General features: G+C 33.8%; 1 protein-coding gene across 12 annotated transcripts in view; it reads left to right on the top strand.

The window, feature by feature from the left end:
• CACNA2D1 (calcium voltage-gated channel auxiliary subunit alpha2delta 1) overlaps nt 1-19,895 on the top strand; it is a 354,437-nt gene that overhangs the window by 178,425 nt on the left and 156,117 nt on the right. For all 12 annotated transcript variants that reach the window (XR_008206210.1, XM_052680848.1, XM_052680846.1 and 9 more), the window contains exon 4: nt 1,787-1,846. Coding sequence is in view for 11 of the 12 variants with exons in the window: in XM_052680848.1 (XP_052536808.1) it covers nt 1,787-1,846 (60 nt within the window). In the remaining variant the exon portion in view is untranslated. The remainder of the gene's footprint in view (nt 1-1,786; nt 1,847-19,895) is intronic.

Below are 19,895 nucleotides of genomic sequence, written 5' to 3'. Positions count from 1 at the left end.
TTGACTCAAAGAACATAGCTATTTTTTCATTAAGGTAGAAAAGGAGGCAGAAGAAGAGGGTAGAGTTAGCTGCTGCTATTTACCTGTTTTGCTTTGCTGCTGTCTGGTGAAACATGATTTAATCAGCTTGTACTCATACAGGACAGACCAAATTTGGATGCAGAACTTGCTATATATAGTACAGAAATGAAACATACAAAATTATTCTAGTGTATGACAATACTGTAGGTAGGTGAGGTAGTGGATTTGTCCATTGAGGTCAAGGGAGAGTTAGACTATGTGTCCGTGTAGTGCATTGAGTTATATTACAGTTTTTCTTTTGTAAATGTGCTTTTGTATACTGCAGAAGGTAGTTCTAGTTAGTTGGGAGTATCTGTAAGATACTACTGGCTTTGGTAGCTGAAAATCATTTGAATTGACAGTAGAACACACAGGAAGGTTCACTTATTTTTTTGTAGCAGAGCACATAATTATTTTTTTACAAGATGATTGCAAGTAAAAAAAAAAAAAAAAAGGAAAGAGTGTCAATTTTTGCTTTATGAAAGTTGTCAACTATTAGTTGTTAGACAGGTGAGATGGAGTGTCTTCATGCAGTCAGATAACAAGGTGGTTGCTCTGCTGTACTGGGGCTGAGATTGTGACAGCATCAGCTCCACCAACTGAGCTCCCATGAACTTTCTGGTCACTTTCCTCTTGGTTATTAACAAGAATTGACAGTTGACTGAACTGAAAAGGTGACTTAGACCACTAGTTCATTTTGTTTAGGAATTGATATGAATATTAAAATGATTGTTGGGCCTATGTCATCCTTACACAATAAAGAATTTTGTTGCCTCGTTACCTTGTGAATACAAGAAGTCTATTCTGTTAGAGACCATAACTAAACTTACAGTTTGATTGAGCTGTAAAGTAATATAGTTTTCAAAGTCACCTACTCAAAAATCAGGAAATAACTGAGTCCATGTGAACTGCGTTCATATAATTTCTTTCTTCCAGAATGGATGCCTGCCTCAATGCTGCAGGCACTGGGGATGCTGTCTACAACAGAACTGGAGAACAAGCATTATGCTTGGCATCTTTTCTATTCAAAGTTGTAATAAAATAGCCATGTAGAAGTGTTTTAGAAAAATTCATAATTTTTTGAGGATTGGTTTCAAGGGGAATCATCTGATTGTCTGATGTCTTTTGCTTCCTGTGGGGCTAAGTATATAAACTGGTCTTCTTTCAAACTAAATTAAACTGGAAAAATGCCCTCTAGGTGCATGTTTGATACTCTCCGGTGGCAAATGTTCGTTGAGCTTTTTGGACCAGACTACATTTAATTCAAATTACCAAGCTTTTATGGGTATCTAATCATCACAGAGGATATCAGTACTTTGTGTAATTGAAGATAATTTATTATGAAAATCCACGATAGTGTTTTAAGATTCTAGTAAATGCTTCTGTTTGGATGGTACATTAAAATTATACATAAGGAGAAAGTATTTTTAGAAAGGTATTGGTGGATTTCAAACTTAACTAGAAATTCTTAAATAACATTGGAATGTTAAGCTACCTAATTCACGATAGCAGTGCTTAGATGTGTAAACAGTACACATAATTTTTGAAAAGCTATGTAGTACATCTTTACTCAAATATGCTTCAATTTCAATTAAGTTCCAAAACATGAATATATATAATTATATATAGAAAAAAAAAAAGTATGATCAAGAAAATAATAAGGAAAGACTTTGCATGGTTAAGAATTTGGGAAAACTAAATTCTATGTCCTCTCTTTGGTCTTCAGCGCCTCGCTAAAGAAGCAGAGAAGTACCAAGCATCACATCAGTGGAGGGATGAGTTTGGGGTAAGTTTCATCTTTTCTCCCTTTAACTTCTTAAGAATTTTTCCTCATTCTAATGTTAATTCTCTTCTTACAAACATGTTATTTATATATCCACCACAGAAGGAATAATATCTGTGAATACATGTGTCAGTAAGCAGTGCCTCAGTCTGGATCTGTAGAGAATGAAGTGGACTTTTCCCTTCATAATTCAGAGGGAGCTTCACAGGCCCAACTACATAGTTCTGAGACACACACAAGACATTTTTGTTTTAATACAGATGGAGTAATTGCAGAGGAGATGTATCTGAGTGATAGCTAATGTTACTGAAGTTTGTGCTACTCTGAGTTCTGAAACAAAATCATAGAAATTATTTTAACAAGATGTTTTTATGTGATAGGAAGAAGTTTTATATGAAAAAAAATGTTGTTTATGCAACTGCATTATTCAGTCAGGAGCTTTTTGTTTTAAGAATCTTTTTCTATACTTTAGTAACAGCATCTCATCAATGTTCTGATACAAAAGAGACTGGTTATTATCGTCTAGAATCATTTCAGATGTGATTGAATGATTTTCAGATGTGAGTGTATGATTTTAAAATGCACAACGTTAATACTTCATAAATATTCAACTAAAATTTATATGGCACTGTATAGATATAAGTATACTTCAATTTTAGGCTACAGTTTCCTACAAAGTGTCAGAGCTTTGCCACTGTTACCTCTTTCTTCAGGAATAAAAGCAGAGGGTGCTTTTGTGTGATTTTGCTAACCTAGACTGTCTGCATATCCACTAGCATCATGGAGGTACACAGTTAAGTGCACAATGCTTTTCCAGTGTGCCCTTTATGTCCCAGTGTTCCTCATACACTTGGACATAGAGTTCTTAAAAACAAGCCAAAAACACGCCAACAAAAACCTAAGGTTAAGCCAAATTCATATGAAAGTGCCTTTTTGTGAGCAAAAGGGTCTGGATATGTTCTGAATTGTTTCACATATGCTCCCTGCATAGGCACAGCTTCTAATACATGGTAAAACACAGAATGTCACACGTGGGGATGCAGTAATGGAAATTCCACAGTGACCTTTGCTGCTAATCTATAACTGTTCTGAGTAGGAAACAAAATCCACAGGTTCTGTGGGCTCTCTGCAGAACAAAGTGAGGGAGGTCAGATGCTCTTTCCGATCATTTTCATTCTTATAGAACACACTGATTTTGTATCAACAGTACTGTTTCTACTTTTTGTTTCTGTTTTCACCCTTTTCTTCAGTAGAAGTCAATTTCATCACAGAAGCTTCTGGTGTCATTGGAATTCACTGTCAAGGAGAGACCTCAAAGTAGTTTTGAAATGTGTTTTGATATTAATGTTATGGTACAAGAAAATACTGTGCTGAAAAACATATATATATATGTGAAAAGAAAGACATTTAGTTTTATAATAAAGTAACTGCAAACCAAAGTTGTTTTGAAATTAGCTGTGCACCATATAATATCCTTGACATTAGGTTATGCAATTAAATTTAAAATAAATGAATTAAGCTTCTTCTTATAATTTAATTTGCTTCATTTTTGCCAGAAGTAATTTTTCATCTCTTCTGGCCTACTTTTTAGAAAATGCCTTTTCAAATTAGTTTGCAGATCTTTCTGATAAATTTAATTTTCACTGTAAGTTTCATTCTCCTAATGGCTGTGATGTAATATGGAAGATACACTGTAAAACTTCCTTTATTTCTCACTGATAGCATTTCTTCTGATACCTTTGATGTCATTATGAATAGTCTGCATCATTCTCTATGAGATTTATTTCCTTTCCCAGGAATTGTTTTAGGGTGATGGAAACCCTCCCAGCAGCACTGCACATAAGTAACTATAGAAATAAGTTCTTTGGTCTTCTTTGGATCTTTCTTCTTCTAGTAAGTTTATAATCATTGATATCATTGACAGTTACACTGCAGAAAAATCATAGCCTATGGAGTTTTGAAAAATAAATATTGTGAACATTCCTTCTAGAGAGTTATACACAGGCTGATTTCAGTGGAATAAATCCAACAGAGGAAGGGCAAAGAGGGATGTTCTTACTACAGGGCTACAAGAGATCTGACCATCGTGACTGCCACATCACTGGTTCTAACAACTTACACTAAGTATACAATGATGAACAGACCATAACAAAAGAAGCATGTAAGAATTTTTCAGGTTAATATCACAATTAACAAAAGTCCATTATCATCAGAAAATGTAGCATTAAATTAATCAGTACAGGGAAAAAAATTTTGAAGATCCAGATTTGATTCCATTTTTTAATTTCATGTAATAATTTCATATGAAGGCTGTCAGAATTATCTAAAGGAAAGAATTTTCTTTCAGAAAAAAAAAAAAATTAAAGCTAAAATGTTGATAGAAACACTTATCTACTGAAATCCAGTTTTCCTATTATCTGTAGTTCAATGAGAGTAGAATGTCTCTCCTTATTTCTAGTGCTGTAGTATATTGAATTGAAAGTACTTCAAGAAAGATAGTGCAGTAAATTTAAGTGGGTTTTTTTTGTTTCTTTCTTTTAAATCTATTTTTAAAGGAAACTACCAACATTTAAGAATTTTTAAATTTTATTTTGACTTTATCTGAAATAAATTGTTAATCCTTATTAAAAAAAACCAAAAAACCAAAAAACAAAAAAACAAAATACAAAATATCTGTGAACATAGAAATCTGATTGACAGGAGTTTGAGCTTGAATCTGTGACCCAGTGACTTACTGAACAGAGAATGTCTGATTTTTAGCTAAAATAGTCACGTTAGTCTTGTACATTTTTCTAAATGCACAGATTGATATAGGGGAGGGAGTCATATTTACCTTATTTTTATTAATAAATAAATTATGTATGAGTTTAGATGAGATGCCCCTAGCAAAACAAACAAACAAACAAACAACACAAAATGTAAAATCTAAACCGATATAAGAGCATGCACCACTGTTTTTTAGGTAGCTGACAGAAGTAATGATCGTTTTTTGTGTGTGTTTTACACTGATAATTTAATGCTAAAATAATTTTAGCAATTACTAATTGACTTACTAAAAAGTACAAAATGATTCAAAGGGATATTAATGATGAATACTAATTAAGAATACTGAGCATTTTCTGATTAAAAGGACGAGGAATAGTTTGCACTAATATTGTATTGTAATATGGGCTGTTGTCTGATTAAGCATGTATTCAATTAAAATGTTGAACTGCAGTTTTTTTAAACAGCCTGAAAATAATACTAACATTAGAGGAGCGTTAAATCTTTAGAGAATAGCTATGCAGTGTGTGAAGGCAAATCCAAAATACTTAGCTTGAGGCAAACAAAGAAATGCCACTCTTTGCTTCCTGCTCCATCAGCACTGCACAGTTCCTTAGCTGTACATACAGCTGGAGAAATAAAAAACTACTTAAACATTTTTAGATTAATGCAGTTACAAATCAGAGTTACAACCCAGTATTGGTAAATGAAACAGTCTTGTCAATTTGAATTTTCTTGTGTATTGCAGAGTGAAATGATTGTGTTTTTGACACTTATGATGGTTGAATTACTTTGCTGCTGTAGAGATGCATGGAAAAAAACCTGTGCAAGTGAATTGGAAGGAGAGGAGGAGAATGTTCTATTTAATAATTGCTTTTATTCCCCAAATGGTCTTTCACGATTACATTTGATACCACATTTGATTGTGTTGCAATGGTTGGTTAACTAAAGCAATTTTGTTTCCAGTTCAGCTTCACTATTAATTTCTTACACATGTATAAACATAAGGGATATTTCATTTGTATTTTAACAAGGAGTGTCTTTTTGCATGGCCTATTAGCATCCATTTACTTTTACAAAAACTGAAATTCTTTTAGGACTTTTAGGAATTAATTATAACATTAAAATGCTACAAGAAAAAATATTTCATCTTGCATTATATTTTAAATAATAATATAATTCTATATTCTTCTATGTAAATTATTATTTTCTTAACCCTGGCATTTGTGAGACAGCATTGCTGTGATAATGAGGTACAGACCTGGCCTTAAAAGTGAGACAGTAGATCATAAAGAAAACACTTGGGGATTATGATTTTTTTAAAAAATAAACATTGGTTGCATAAAACTGAAGTGAAAAGTTGCTCACCAAAGAAATGAAAAATAAAAGGCATAACTGAGACAACAAGTCTCCAATAACAGGAGATGATCCATTGAGGTGACCCAGGAACTGACCTGCAGGAGCAGAGCAGCAGTAGGCCACAGGTTTCAGAACTGTAACTTTCTGGACATGGCAACAAGATTAAAATATTTCATCTTAAAAGCTTCAACTGGGGAAAGAAAAAAAAAATGTATCAATTTTCCAACTTCAGTACTGCTTCATTCTAGGAAGGCAGTTTATTAGACACGCTTTTTCTTTTGATAGAGAGGTGTGAGGCACTCAGAGAAGGTGACGAGCTACAGAGCAGTTTTTCTCTATTAACAGTGGAGAGAGGATGCAGCTCCCTTGGCTAGTACCTCTTGTAGTCCAGTGCATTTGTGCAGTGTGATGCTGTTTAGATTTGGTTGCAGATCTGGGTTGCGTGGAACCATTTCCCATAGGTAGCAAGCATGTGAACCTTTTCTGGCAGACTGTACTTAATAATTCTGTGAAAGTTTGAACAATGCTGAAAATGGGCAAAGAGTCAAAGGTGTCTGCATCTTTACATAGTGTTCTGATTCAAGACTCAATGAAGTAAGTTTTCCATTGATTTTGATTAATTTTGGATGAAGCCTCATACTTCTAAAGCAAGTGACTCGGAAAAAAACTACACAGAGTGATTGATTTAAATTGACAGGCAGATGGTAAGGATCTTAGGGAAGATGATATGTTCTTCTCTGAAGGGCCGTGTGCCACCTTCACTTATGTGACATATAGCTATGATTTGTGCATAATTTAAATTAAATGTGCCATATCTCACTGAATGGAAAGAAATCACCTTTCTTCTGTCAGGGATTGTTTGCACTCTGACATCTTTCTACTCAGGGAATAGAACTATGTATGTGCAATCTGAGTTGCAGAGAGAAATAGGAATGAATGATTGACTGAAACTATGATTTCAGGCACTGTTCTGATGTTTGTCTAATACTGCTCACACCTTTTTGATCCATAAAATGCACAGCAAATTTTTCAGGAGCAAGCATTTGGGAAGTTTTTCACCATCACTTTCTCAAAACTGGATATCGTATAAAATGTAAAGTATTTGAAGCACTCACATTACTTTCCTAAGGCTGCTAAGAAGAGATTCATCATAATGTATAATTTCACTGTGGATATGTGGACGTGCCCATCCTGAAGCCTTCCTGGAGATTTGTGTCATAGGTTTTGTAAGATGAGTGTCGATTTTGTCTTGCATTCTGTACTCCGTCTTCCCCCACATCTTGCCTGTAATGTTCAGATTGTTTCCACAGAGTATCACTGATGCACTCTGGTTTATGGAGGTTGCAGAGTGTCCTTCTCTGGAGATATTCAAGACTATTCTGAACACTTTTCTGTGTGACCTACTGTGGGGAAGCTGCTTTAGTAGTGGGGTTGAGCTCGATGATATCTAAAGGTTCCTTCCAACGTTCTCTGATTATGTTTACAGATGTCAAGCAGGGTAGCTGGGTATTAGACATATGCCCAAAAGGAAAAAATAAAAATAAAAAATCAAACAAAAAAATCCATCACTATCTCTTAGGTTAGCATGATTAATCATTTGAACACTTCAGCTTTGATTCTTTTTTTTTTTTTTCCTATGCAGTAGGAGTTACAAACCCAATAAAAGTTTAATAAAGAAGGTGGCAAACAGCAGCCTTACAATCGGAATCAAGATTATGTATTAGCAGCAATCTTAATTGTACAACTATAGTAGAGAGAACTTTTCAGCTGTATCATCTGGTCATTTATCATCATTTATTATACTTAATGTTCAGTGTTGAATTGTAACTTTAAAATACAAATTATTGCAAAGATCTCATCTGGGCAACAGGTTAATTTACTGGTAGAGGACCAGACAAAAGATCTCTTAGAATGATGAGATGAAACATCTTCAATCATTGTTGAATTTTTCAAGCATTCTATTTTATCTGAAAAAAATCATGAATTTCAAAAGGCATTTTACTTATTTACTGAGAAACTCATTTAAAAAAGTTAAAAAATGCAGATGGAAGGTGGCAGGAAAGATCTGGAGAAAAGAAAAAAGGTGTGATTTCTTATTAAGACACCAATTATCTGCATTAATACCTTTGTTTTGAATGGCATTTTAATGTGCTTTCTGAACAAACATCTTACTAAAAGCAGGATATCCTATTTTTCTCAGTTTATTAACAACCTACAGGCTCTTTGGTTTACAATAGAAAGGTACATTATGTTAAGGAAAGCTTTCTACAGGATGCTGTTCTATATATTTTCTAAGAGCCTTCACTGAATTTTTAACATAGGTGAAGGTAATTATTTTCTAATTTTACATTTCACCTTCAAATTCAGTAGCTATTTTAAATTTGTAGTAAATAATTCTTAGCCTTTCTTTACTATCCTAGGTGAATTGGTAAAATAAAGTCATAAGAATTTGATTACAAGTATGTTTTGTTTTTTCTTTGCCAAGTATTTTCACTTTAGTAATGTTAGTGTATTTTTGTCCTTGATTTATCTTGTCATTATAGCTAGACTCCAACTAGTTCGACAATCCACAGAGCTGGAACATTAACTCTTTAACTCCCAGTGCACTACATGATATTATAATGAGGAATACTGATAACAAAAATCATAAAACCATGAACACATATTATTTCACGCTAGAAATAGAACTTTTTTTGAAATTCTGAGATGCTTTCAATTTTTATTTTTTTTATATATATTTCAGATATTTATGTTTTTCTTTATTTCCGTCTGTTTTTCAAATGGCAAAGGCCGAGGGGTCATGCAGGCCTTGACAGCTTACCTTGTTCCATTAAGATACTAGGTGAGGTGTCACACCTCATCTTTATAAAGAGAAAACAGTACTTGGGAGGGTGAGGTATTTAAAAATTTGGAAAAAGCATTTTCCAGGCATTATATACCTAAAATATACCAAGAGTTGATATTCCAAGAACAGTGGTGGCTTGCACAGTAGTTGTAAAAAGATTTTTTTTTTTAAATATCTGTAGTATTTTGCAGTTGGAATGCAATGGAAATATTAATATTAGCTTCATTCTGAATTGATTTTAAAATACTCTGAAAGCAATAGATAATGCTTTTATTATTAAGAGCTACATTGTCCTCAAGGGATTTGGCAATTCTTATTCTTCTGCCCTCTGTGCATAGCGTACTTCTGATTCTTCATAGAATTTAAACAAAAGGTGAAATTCTGGCCCTTTTACATCCTGAAAATAATGATGATGAGTATATGTAATGACAGATATTTCTGAGGGCTTGCCACAAAGCAAGAGCTACACATAGCGTGGAGAAGAGAGACTGTTCAAAATGAGCAGTGTGTTAACAGTATTCTATATTATGCAATGAAACAATAATAAAATTTCACCTGATTTGGCCAGAAATGGCATCTGTGTCAAGCATTTGTTTATTTTTCCCCAATTCACTTTTGCTGTCAGTGAGCAAATCAGGACTGCATAAATCCATATACATGCACACAAAAAAAAGTTGCATTGAAAGAGCATGAGGATTTAGCAGGTCTTGACAGCTCTTGGCCAACTCTGGCTGTAATTTATGTCTTCATGGAAAATGCTATCACACTGTTTTCATTTTTCCATTTGTTAGCCCCCCCAAATTATACTTGAACTGAATCACTGTGTATTGTAACTGTCTTGCAAATTTCAAAACTAAATAGAATACGTGACTATTCTTATCCAGAAGAGATCTTTCTTTTTAAAACTGTAGGAATAATCTCTGGTGATTAATTAATGCAGGCAGGACTCTCCCTTTAGTCCTGAGAGAATGAGAGACTTCTCAAGAGAGGAACTTCAGTTTTACATTTCTTAAGAATTTCACATGGGAATGATAAAACTGAGGAGCTTGGCTCTATTGATATTTTTCTGTGCCTGCATATAACTCTGGTGTATTCTGCCCTTAACATTTTTTATGCTTTGTGAGTGATTTTTTTTTTTCCCCCTGCCTAAAAAGTGAAAGACTATATCCACTTAAGTTTAATTTTACCCAATTTACTTTCATCAGCACTTCATTCTAGAACTTCTCTACATTTTTTGATAGGTATGCAGGAATCTTTTTGTTCCCCTGTCTTTTTCATCAAATACTCATCCTACTTTCATTCTGTAATAGTGCCTGCTCTTGTTTATTTGTTTTTGCCATGGCTATTTCCATACATCTCACTTTATTTGGTTATCTATCCACCCTGATTTTGAAAAGAAATGAGTTTCAAATAAATGTTGTCAGTACAAGAATTTTAAAATAAATTATACAAAACACAGGGGCTCAAGCCTATCTGTTCACCACAGATTCTGATAAAAATGCTAAAATTGTGTGAAATTTAATATTTCTTGGCCTAGAACAGCAGTTTTCTGTCTTTAAAATATTCTAGAAATTTACTGGAAGGTGTACAAATTTAGAACTTCTACTCTGTTGTTAAAAACACAGGCTGTTCTAACTACTGTACCTGAGCAGGGTTTGGAGAGTTATAAGAAATGGGGAAAAGTAGAACATTAATTCAGGAATGGTCACTGGAGATCAGAGTTGTTGCATGTGCTTCTGGAGCTTATGTGCAGCCTTGGGCTGAAACTGTTTCTAAGGGAGAATACATTGTTCAGATGAGAGAATGGTGTTCTCTCCATCCTATTGGCAGCCAGCAGCTGCCAGTCTTGTTTTCCAAGGTTTTGTTTTAGTTGCAGTGGTCAGTAATTACATTTTGCAGTCTAATGTTGGCTGCTGTGTCTGTTTCTAGTCTGGTTTTGAGGGTATGGCTGCATTTTTAGTAGAAATGGCTGCACTTAAATAGCTGGTTGCTTACGAATTTCTTTGCAGTTTGTGACACAAGTAGCAAATAGATAACAAGTAAAAAGCCCTGTTGTGGTCCATAGAAGAAAGCACAAATAACTTTTAACTTAGTGCAGTTATTATGTGCGGAAAGAGAAATCTAATTGTGAGACATTGATACAGCTCTTGAATCATAGTGATGTTCTGCATGAAATCCAGCATACCAGTGTAATGTATCCAGTAATTAGGAAGAAAGGTAATTATGTTTTAATTATTTTTTATATGGTCCTTTAGCTTGTATCAATTAACAAGAAAATTCCTCATCATTTTGTGTTAACTGACAATATGACATTTTACAGCCACTGATTTGTCTCATGCTACTGAACTGCTTCTGAATTATGGTGTACTCACAGAACTTTGCTTTATTACAGTGATTTAGTGCAAGACATGCACAAAATAGATGTCAGAGCTGAATAATTAAATTATTACTCTTGTCTTTATTAATTAGTGAGCATGGGATACTTCTTAAACCTCGTATGTATTGCTAGCAGTTGTTTTCCTTCTGAGACATCAGAGATGTAAAATCATTTACAGTAAAATCTTAATTAAGAAGGTAGGATTTATCTTAGTAAGAATACTTTTAATATAATTAAAGTCAATATGCCAGACACACTTGTTATGTCTGTGAACCAAATGAAGTCTGAAAAGATGACATGGTATGAAATGCATTCAACTTTATTATCTTTTGAAAGGGAACTTTTCACATTTTGAATGAAATGGAGAGATTCAATTGTATTTTTTTTCCTAATCTTCAGACAGGTTGTCTAAGATAAGAAATAGCAATTTCTATGGCTTAAATGCAGTATGACATCTTTTTATATATTTTAAATCTCTGTGGCTTTTTTTTGTACAGATGCGAAGTTATTGGGAAAAAAAATGGGTAAAGAAATGATGCAGACAGGAAAGAAAATAAAATTATTTTTAAAATTTTATGTAAAAAAGATCATTAACGTGACAGGTCAGTGTCAGCTATGTGAGATGTGGTCCAAAGTTTGCATCAGGCATTCATAATTTATATAAGAAAATTTGCTTCTCCTGTATCACACAGTAATTTATATTAAGCCAAAAATATTGTGTTTATTTTCCCAGCAGAAATGCAACGCTACTGTCTCTTTTTATTTTAGTATTTCTATATGCAAAAAAAGAAGGAAAGAGATGTCTAAGCCCCTCAGCTACTTCTGTTTATGCAGCTGATTCCTTTTTTTTTTTTTTTTTCTATTGAAATAAGATTCTTGTAAGACATGAATGTTATCTGGTTGGTTTTTTTTTTCTTGGAATTTAATTCCAGTGACTTTTTGTAATACATTCCTTGCCATATGTGATTATTTTGAGTCAAGTTAAATAGAGAAGAAATTTAAATAGAACTGAAATCTTTATTTTGTGTGTGTGTGCGTGTGTGTGTGTGTGTGTGTGTGTGTGTGAAACATATCAGCTATTGGATATATTCTCAAGGCATATTTATGAATGTAAAAGTAAAAACGTCTTACACAATACTTTCATCTTCCACTTCAAAGCATTTTTGAAAAATCAAGATGAGGACATAACATTTATAGGAATTGAAATTCCATGGACTACCATGTTTATCAGAATTAAATCTCTAAATCTTTGTTAAAACTTAAAGATTTCACAAGAGTGAAATAAACTTTTTTTTTATAATGTTGATTTGGTTTTGTTTGTTATAATTTCAGTAAGGAAAATATTTTACTTTGAATTTTACTTTGTGAAGTCCATTCTTTATACATTTTCTCTTACCTATTTTTTTATGAAAAGAAAAGCAAATCAAGATTTCTCCCTTGAGAAACTCCATATCTTGTCATGATCTACCAGCATTTTTCATCAACTGGATTCTGCTTAGTGCTCTTTACTTTTAGCAGCTTCTGATTTGTCCAAGTGTAGGCTAAATGAATAGGTCTGCATTCAAAAAGTGGGAGAAATAATTTTAAACTCATATTCTAGGATATGAACTTTGAGGTGATGAAACACCAGAGTGAGAGTCTAGGAACTACTCTGGCTAGTGTTCTGCTTGGTGCACAGATGGTTTTGGATGAGGTTTCTGTCAACAGTACGAAAAACCAAGACACCAGCCTCACGGTTTTTTTATTCCACTGTTGTATCACATGCCTTAAGGCTTTGATGGCATGGTTAATTTTTGGTTCATGTTACATATGTTTAGTAATGTTTATTATACTATTCCTAACCAATTTCTTTATCTCTGGTTGGTGAAAACACAATAGCAGTGTCACAAATTTAAGCTCACTGTCTTTCACTGTGCTTAGCACGTGGTTAAAAATATATATTAGTATCACATAGAAAAATATTTTATATATTGATATTTTAAGTACAGTATATATAATGCAAACACACATATGTACACGCATTTATTTAAAGTATACAATTTCCTATGCATTTTTGGGGGGATTTGTGGTTGTTGGAGAACTGGTATATTTGCTATATTTAGTTCTGATAGGGCAAGACATGCATATAAATCATAGAGTCATAGAATGGCTTGGGTTGGAAAGGACTTCAAGGATTTTTAAGTTCCAACTCCCTTGCCATGGGCAAGGTTGCCAATCACAAGATCAAGTACTGATTGGATTGCCCAAAGCCCCATCCAACCTGGCCTTAAACAGCGCCATGGATGTGGTATCCACAGCTTCTCTGAGCAGCATGTTTCAGTACCTGGCCACTCTTTTAGTAAAAAAATTGTTTAACTAGGCTCCTGCACTGTGCTGGTCACAGTCTTTACAATGTATATAAAACGTACAATCAGCTTTGACAAATTTTGTTTACTTATTATGTTCTTTCACCAATTAAAGAAATCAATGCTGAATAAACTAAAACAAACATACTTTGCTGGTTTAATTAAATTGACAGGATATTTTGATACAGAGGTTAATGAGGTGCTAACAAATTTATTTCATTTTTCCACCTGGAAATCCTGCAACTTTGTAATCAGTTGCATTTTGTCTTATAAAAAGAAGTCATTCTCAGGTGCTTGTACTTTGGGTAGGTTATTATGATAAGAAATCAGCAGCTTTTTGAAATTTTTGACATTATATATTTGCCAAAAACTTTGCATAGATATATATGGCCATCTTACTTTTGACTAGTAGAAAAATACGAGGCAGCTATTTGATTCTCTTTATGTATATTTAACATCTATTTCAAACTCAGTAACGGCAGAACAGAAATCCTTTTTTGTTTTGTGCTCTCTTCATCTGCAATAGATGCATGTACATAAAATTATAATATTTTTATTACTCTCGGGGGAGATTGTAAGAACACTGAGGACAGCTTGAATGGTAGAATGGGAGGGAGAAATCATTGTTCTGAATTATGACCTGTTGTTACCTACCAAAGTGAGTCAGAGGGATAAGTTGTTCTACAAGGGAAGTAGATAATGTTGCTTAGACAATTTGAATGCATTGGGAGTGTCATACTGATATTATTAACTTCATATTTATAGCATGAGAAATATTTCCACACTGGACCTTTTCCAGAGAGTTTCTATTGAATTCAGTGAATCTAAGTTCAGATTGAAATAAAATCATTTGGAAAATTCTTCAGAAAGTAGTGTGATCTCCAGAGAACAGTGTGAAGATTAGGTGGTATTTGCTATACTGCTTCTATATCTTGCTTTTATTTCAAAGATAAGAAAAAACATCTGCAAAAACTATTTAAAAAATTTGGTGAAGGAGTTTAAAATCGTTTAAACATTGTTTTCAAGTGGCTTCACGATTAGAAAATAATATATTCTTAAATATCGAGGATGATTAAAGAGCAAGGGCCTCTTATCTTCCACACTCATTAACACTGATAAGGTTTGCATCAGGGAATCTTGCCACTGGTTCTCTGAATTCTCAGTGCGAAGAACAGAAGCTTTATTAATATCTGTAGACCTTTTTTGTCATAAAGAGCTGTTTTACTGCTTACTTCCCTTCAGAGGTGGAAATAACTGCCCATCCCAAGGATTCTAAATTACATAAGATGTGGTCCTCCTGGCTAGCAGTTTACCTGTTGATTACACAGTGATGAAAGTAAACAAATCACATGTAGTGTTTCTAAAATTGTTTCTTTTCACTTAAGAGAAAACCAAAACAACACAAATAGATTGCATACTGCTAGAAAAACAGCAGACTTTCCTTATGCAAAGCCTCTTGCTCTGTTTTACTTCTCATTTAAAGGTCTGTAACCCTTCATATAATCCATTCTAGAGATTTGAAGACAGGAGCAGTCTTTCCAGTTACCAAGGCTGTGCATGCAATCTAGTGTGCTTTACTATGCATATATGAGTCTATACATGAATGTATATGTAAACCAACTTCTTACTCAGCTTTACTGATTACCATTTGCCCTCAAAAACTCAAGCATGTATAAAATCAGCATATAATTGGATATTGTCATGGTGAGAAAAGGAACAAAGACAGTATGCTGCCTCGAAGCTCCTGTTCTGAAGTAGATCAAGTGATGGGTAGGCTTGGGCAGAGCAGTTATTTCACACCTGTGCTCCATGCATAGAGTTAGCTGACACATACCCTGGTCACAGGGAAGGTGGGTTGGCACAGCCCAGCTGGAGGCATGCAGGATGCTGGGCAGTGGTTCAGCTCTGATGGGGATTGGTTTCACTTTGATACTTGGATTTCCTGGTATAGCAATGCTTCCGTATGATCTGTATTGCTGGTTGTTTCATAGGCAGACACTGTCACAGTTAAATCAATCTGTTATTGTGATTTACCAGCATTTCACATATTTGCATGTCATTCACTGATGCATAACCTGTACTGATGTGTGTCATGGCTCACCACACTCAGAATATGTGCTGTGGTTCTTGTCATACTCAGCTACTCAGTTCAGAATCCCAGCAAGGTCATGACACTCCTGTGACCAGTAAGTTTTCAAAAAGTGTAACAATATGAAGTATGATCTACCATTTTTAGCAAGTATTTACTTGCTAAAGTAAATATATATTTTGCCTACCATATGCCACAAAAATGCCATGATTTGGCAAAGTAACATCTCTCAATCTCTGTCCAGTATCTGTAGGAAAGTAAATGAAATAGATTTTGCATTTTTAAATTAATTTATTGTGTACTTCGTGACAAAATTCTCAGAATTTATTTTATCTCCATTGACTAGGTACGCTTTTATCTTCAAAGTACAAGCTTTTGAAGCTTAGCTTGATCATTAAAAGTCTTTCAAAAATATATCATCAGTTAATGTGAGGAACAACATAGTGGCTTTTCTATAGGGTATCTTCTAACTCAGGAGAAAATTCAAAATTGAAAATAATGTTTACATTGTTATTTTCTAAAGTGGGATTTTAGTCTTGATAAATTATTCCTTTATATCCAAGCTGTATATTTTAGTCACACTTAGTCCAGCGTGCAGATTATTAATAAATTACTCACTTTATTTATAATTTTAGTTGACACGTGAACAGGCACTATATGTCCATCCCATGGACACTGATTATACATTTGAAGATTCATGGACTGGTTATCTCAGTGGAGGAATATACTGTAAATGAATGATGAATAAAATTGATCTTTTTTGCCTTTAAAAAGAAAGTGTATTCAATGACACTTAGCATGCAGCATTTTTAATCTTTCTTTGTGTAATCTTCATTGTAATCTTTACCTTAAACTTCTCATTCCAATTACTAGTCTCAGTAGAATCTTCAGAAAAGCCTTTTGTAAAATAGGCTTATCATAAATTTTAGTGCAGATCTTTACTAAAAATTGTAATTAGTATGTTAATTTTACTATTGCAAGAAACTAGTTCTTAAGGCAAGTGAAATTTCTGTGGCTCATTTGTCAATATGAAGAGTAATATGGGGAAATATTTTAAAACTGGGTTGCTGTTGAATTTTACATTTGTCAAATTTTTATTAAAAATTATTTTTTTAAGATCTTGTTTTCAAGTCCTAAATTACATATGCTTTTCAATCCATTTCTTACATCCATTTTTCAGACATAGTAAGTTGTAATACCTTACTATTTTGTTCAAGGCCATATTTGCTCTAAATAGAAGAGGTAGATCAATATTCTTCCTCATAGATACTGAAGAAATATATACATATATATTAGCTGGCAATCTCCTTATTTTACGTGTGCCATTTTACGTGCAGAGAATTACAAAGCTGTAATAAAACATTGTAATAATTATCATTCTTTCTTCCTTTCTACATTTGCAGACTTTTATTCCCTAATGTTATTCCATTCAGAAGCAGAAATATTTTTGTATTAGCTTTCTTTTCTTAAGAGTCTAATTGTGACTTAAACTGGATGTCAGACTATGTAAGGGATTAAAGTAAAACTAGACGGATTATTTATCATAGGATTTATTGGACTGGATTTAAATTTTAATTATCCTAAAGGTATTAGGGTGAATTTTAGTGTTTCTGCACAGCTTTATGGAACGAGACGCAAGAAATTGTTCAAATTAAAGCAGGTGGTTTTACAAGTAATTAAGGGAATATTTTTTAACATTTGAAAACATTAATACTAATTTATCCTCTGAGTGTTCAGCTTCTCAGTATGTCTATGAAAGAGGAAATATGAGATTGTTATTGGTATTTTTATTATTGCACACTCAGCAGTAAGATTTCTGGTACTTTCCCTTTTGTTCTGTGACTTTCCTAAGTGTTTTGGACTAATCTGTGATTTAAAAATTGTTCTTCAAATTTGATTCTGTAGTTCTAAGAATATGTTTTAAAAGATTGCATATCATTCTGTTTGAAGGAGAAAAGTCAGTAAAATTGAAAACAGATGGACGATCTAGAAATAGTTATGCTTATTCCTGAACCCTAACTACATGAGGGCCATAAAGATGCAGGCATTTGCTTTGCCTTGTGCATTTACAGGACAGTGTCCGTCTCTAAACAGTACCTGCATTTATGCATCCCTAACAAGCCAAGATATTGCATAACATCAAACAGGAAGGAAATCAGAAATATATTTCTTACAAGGTTTGTTCTGTTCTTGGTTTTGATTTCTTACTTTTGCTAGCAGAACAAAAGAATCCTTGTAAATATCACTGTAATAGAAGGTTAAAGAGCAGGGAAAGAGCTTTAGTTCTTTATTTCATGAAAATTTGGAATTCTAACACTAATTTTATGGAGTCTGGTTTTCTATGAGAGCCATGAAATGGTAGGGTTGCAAAGGAACTTTCACCTTTGGTACTATGTGGAACTGAGGAGAATCTCTAACTAGATGTAAGCAAGTTATCACTAAACACTGAATTATCTGCAAGGGTCAGATATTATTGTATAGAATAGAATCACTGAATAAGTGAAATTGGAAAAGTCCACTAGGATCATCCAGTCCAGCTGTCAACTCATCCTCATTATGCCCACTAACCCATGTCTCTCAGTGTCACATCTCCATGTTTCTTGAGCACTTCCAGGGATGGTAACTCTACTGCTTCCCTGGGCAACCTGTTCCAATGCTTGAACAGACATTCAGAGAAGAAATTTTCCCAATACCCAAGCTGAATCTCTTGCAACTTAAGGCCGTTACCTCTCATACTTTCTCTAGTTACCTGGGAGAAAAGAACCCCCACCTCTCCACAATCTCGTATCAGGCAGTTGTAGAGAGCGATAAGGTCCCCTCCAAGCCCCCTTTTCAGACTAAAAAATATCAGTTCCCTCAGCCTTTTGCTCCAGACCCCTCACAGTTTTGCTTTCCTTCTTTGGACATTGTGTACCTCAGTGTCTTTCTTGTAATGAGGGGCCCATAACTGAACACAGTACTTGAGGTGTGACCTCACCAAAGGCGAATACAGAGGGATTATCACTTCCCTGCTCCACGGATCCCTCCACCGCACTAGTCACAGAACTTGGCCAAACCAGCTCATAATCCACTGACATCTGAAAAGACTCAAAACATGAGTGCAAGTTAGTCATAGTGTAAATCTAAATTTCATCTGCAGGTTTTTTGAAAAATGACATTTTCCCAGACTTTTATCCTATTTGATGAATCTGTGTTTTTCTTCAAATCTCTAGACAGAGTGTTTGTAGAGATCAGAAAAGTTGGATTCTTTGCAATGAAATTTACTAAGCCGTTAATACTGCCTAATGTGTAGTGGTTCCCATTGGAATTATTTCATACGAAAGCAAAGTGCTATTGAAATGGACAACATTGTAAAGACAATGACACAGTATTACATTTTTAAATAATATCAGTGGGATTATGGATGGAGAAAGTTTATGAAGATAGAAGAACACTGAGTCACTAAGCAACGTTAGTGAGCTGGTCTGTACATTTTTTTTTCCTTTCATGTCTCTGTTAAATACTGAACCTGTTTGCACTGGGTGGGAATTTATGACAGCAAAAGCTACTCTTCACTTTTTCAAACTGTACAAGCAATAATGAAAACAACATATAAAAATGAAAAAAAAATCAATGGTAGTACATTCTATCTTAAGCTTGCTGAAAAACTGTGCAGTATTACCTGATGGCAAAGTGGTGCAGAAGTGTATAAAAGCATGAAGATTGCAGTTCATTGTCTCTGAGTTAATAAATAAATAACTAAACTATTTCCTTGAGAACTAGCAACAAAACAATTTGATCTTGCCATCTAGAAGTGGTTAAATTATGAAAAATTGCCCACTAAAGATTCAACTGATCCATGAATCTAATCTGTGAACTGTACAGTGCTCAATGTAGTGTAGCACTATCTATCTCATTTTCTACATTAAAAGCAGTGAGATGTGACCAATGTCAGTTTTAGTTTATGCATTGTATAGGTAATGTCTGTGGGCAGGATAATGAACTGCGAGACAAGTATACTGTAACAAAGTATCTAATTTGTGTTGGGAAGGTTACTTAATTAACTAGTAAAAACATCATGCATCTGAAGCATAAATTTTTAATAGGTGGTTTAAAATATTTTATTTAGTCCAGTAGAAGTAGATAGGAATATTGTGTTATCTCTTGTCGAATTAAACAAGTAAATATACAAAAGAATGGGGAAAAAATAACTGTGACAATAAAGAATCATTTTGTATAAGTAGGTACAATTCAATGATTCTATAAACATAATTATGTTTATATGTATTCATAGA

Source organism: Tympanuchus pallidicinctus, unplaced genomic scaffold (assembly GCF_026119805.1).
Source record: "Tympanuchus pallidicinctus isolate F22 unplaced genomic scaffold, pur_lepc_1.0 scaffold19, whole genome shotgun sequence".
NCBI lineage: Eukaryota > Metazoa > Chordata > Aves > Galliformes > Phasianidae > Tympanuchus > Tympanuchus pallidicinctus.
Note: the sequence above shows the minus strand (reverse complement) of the source record. Positions and strands in the feature narration are given on the sequence as shown.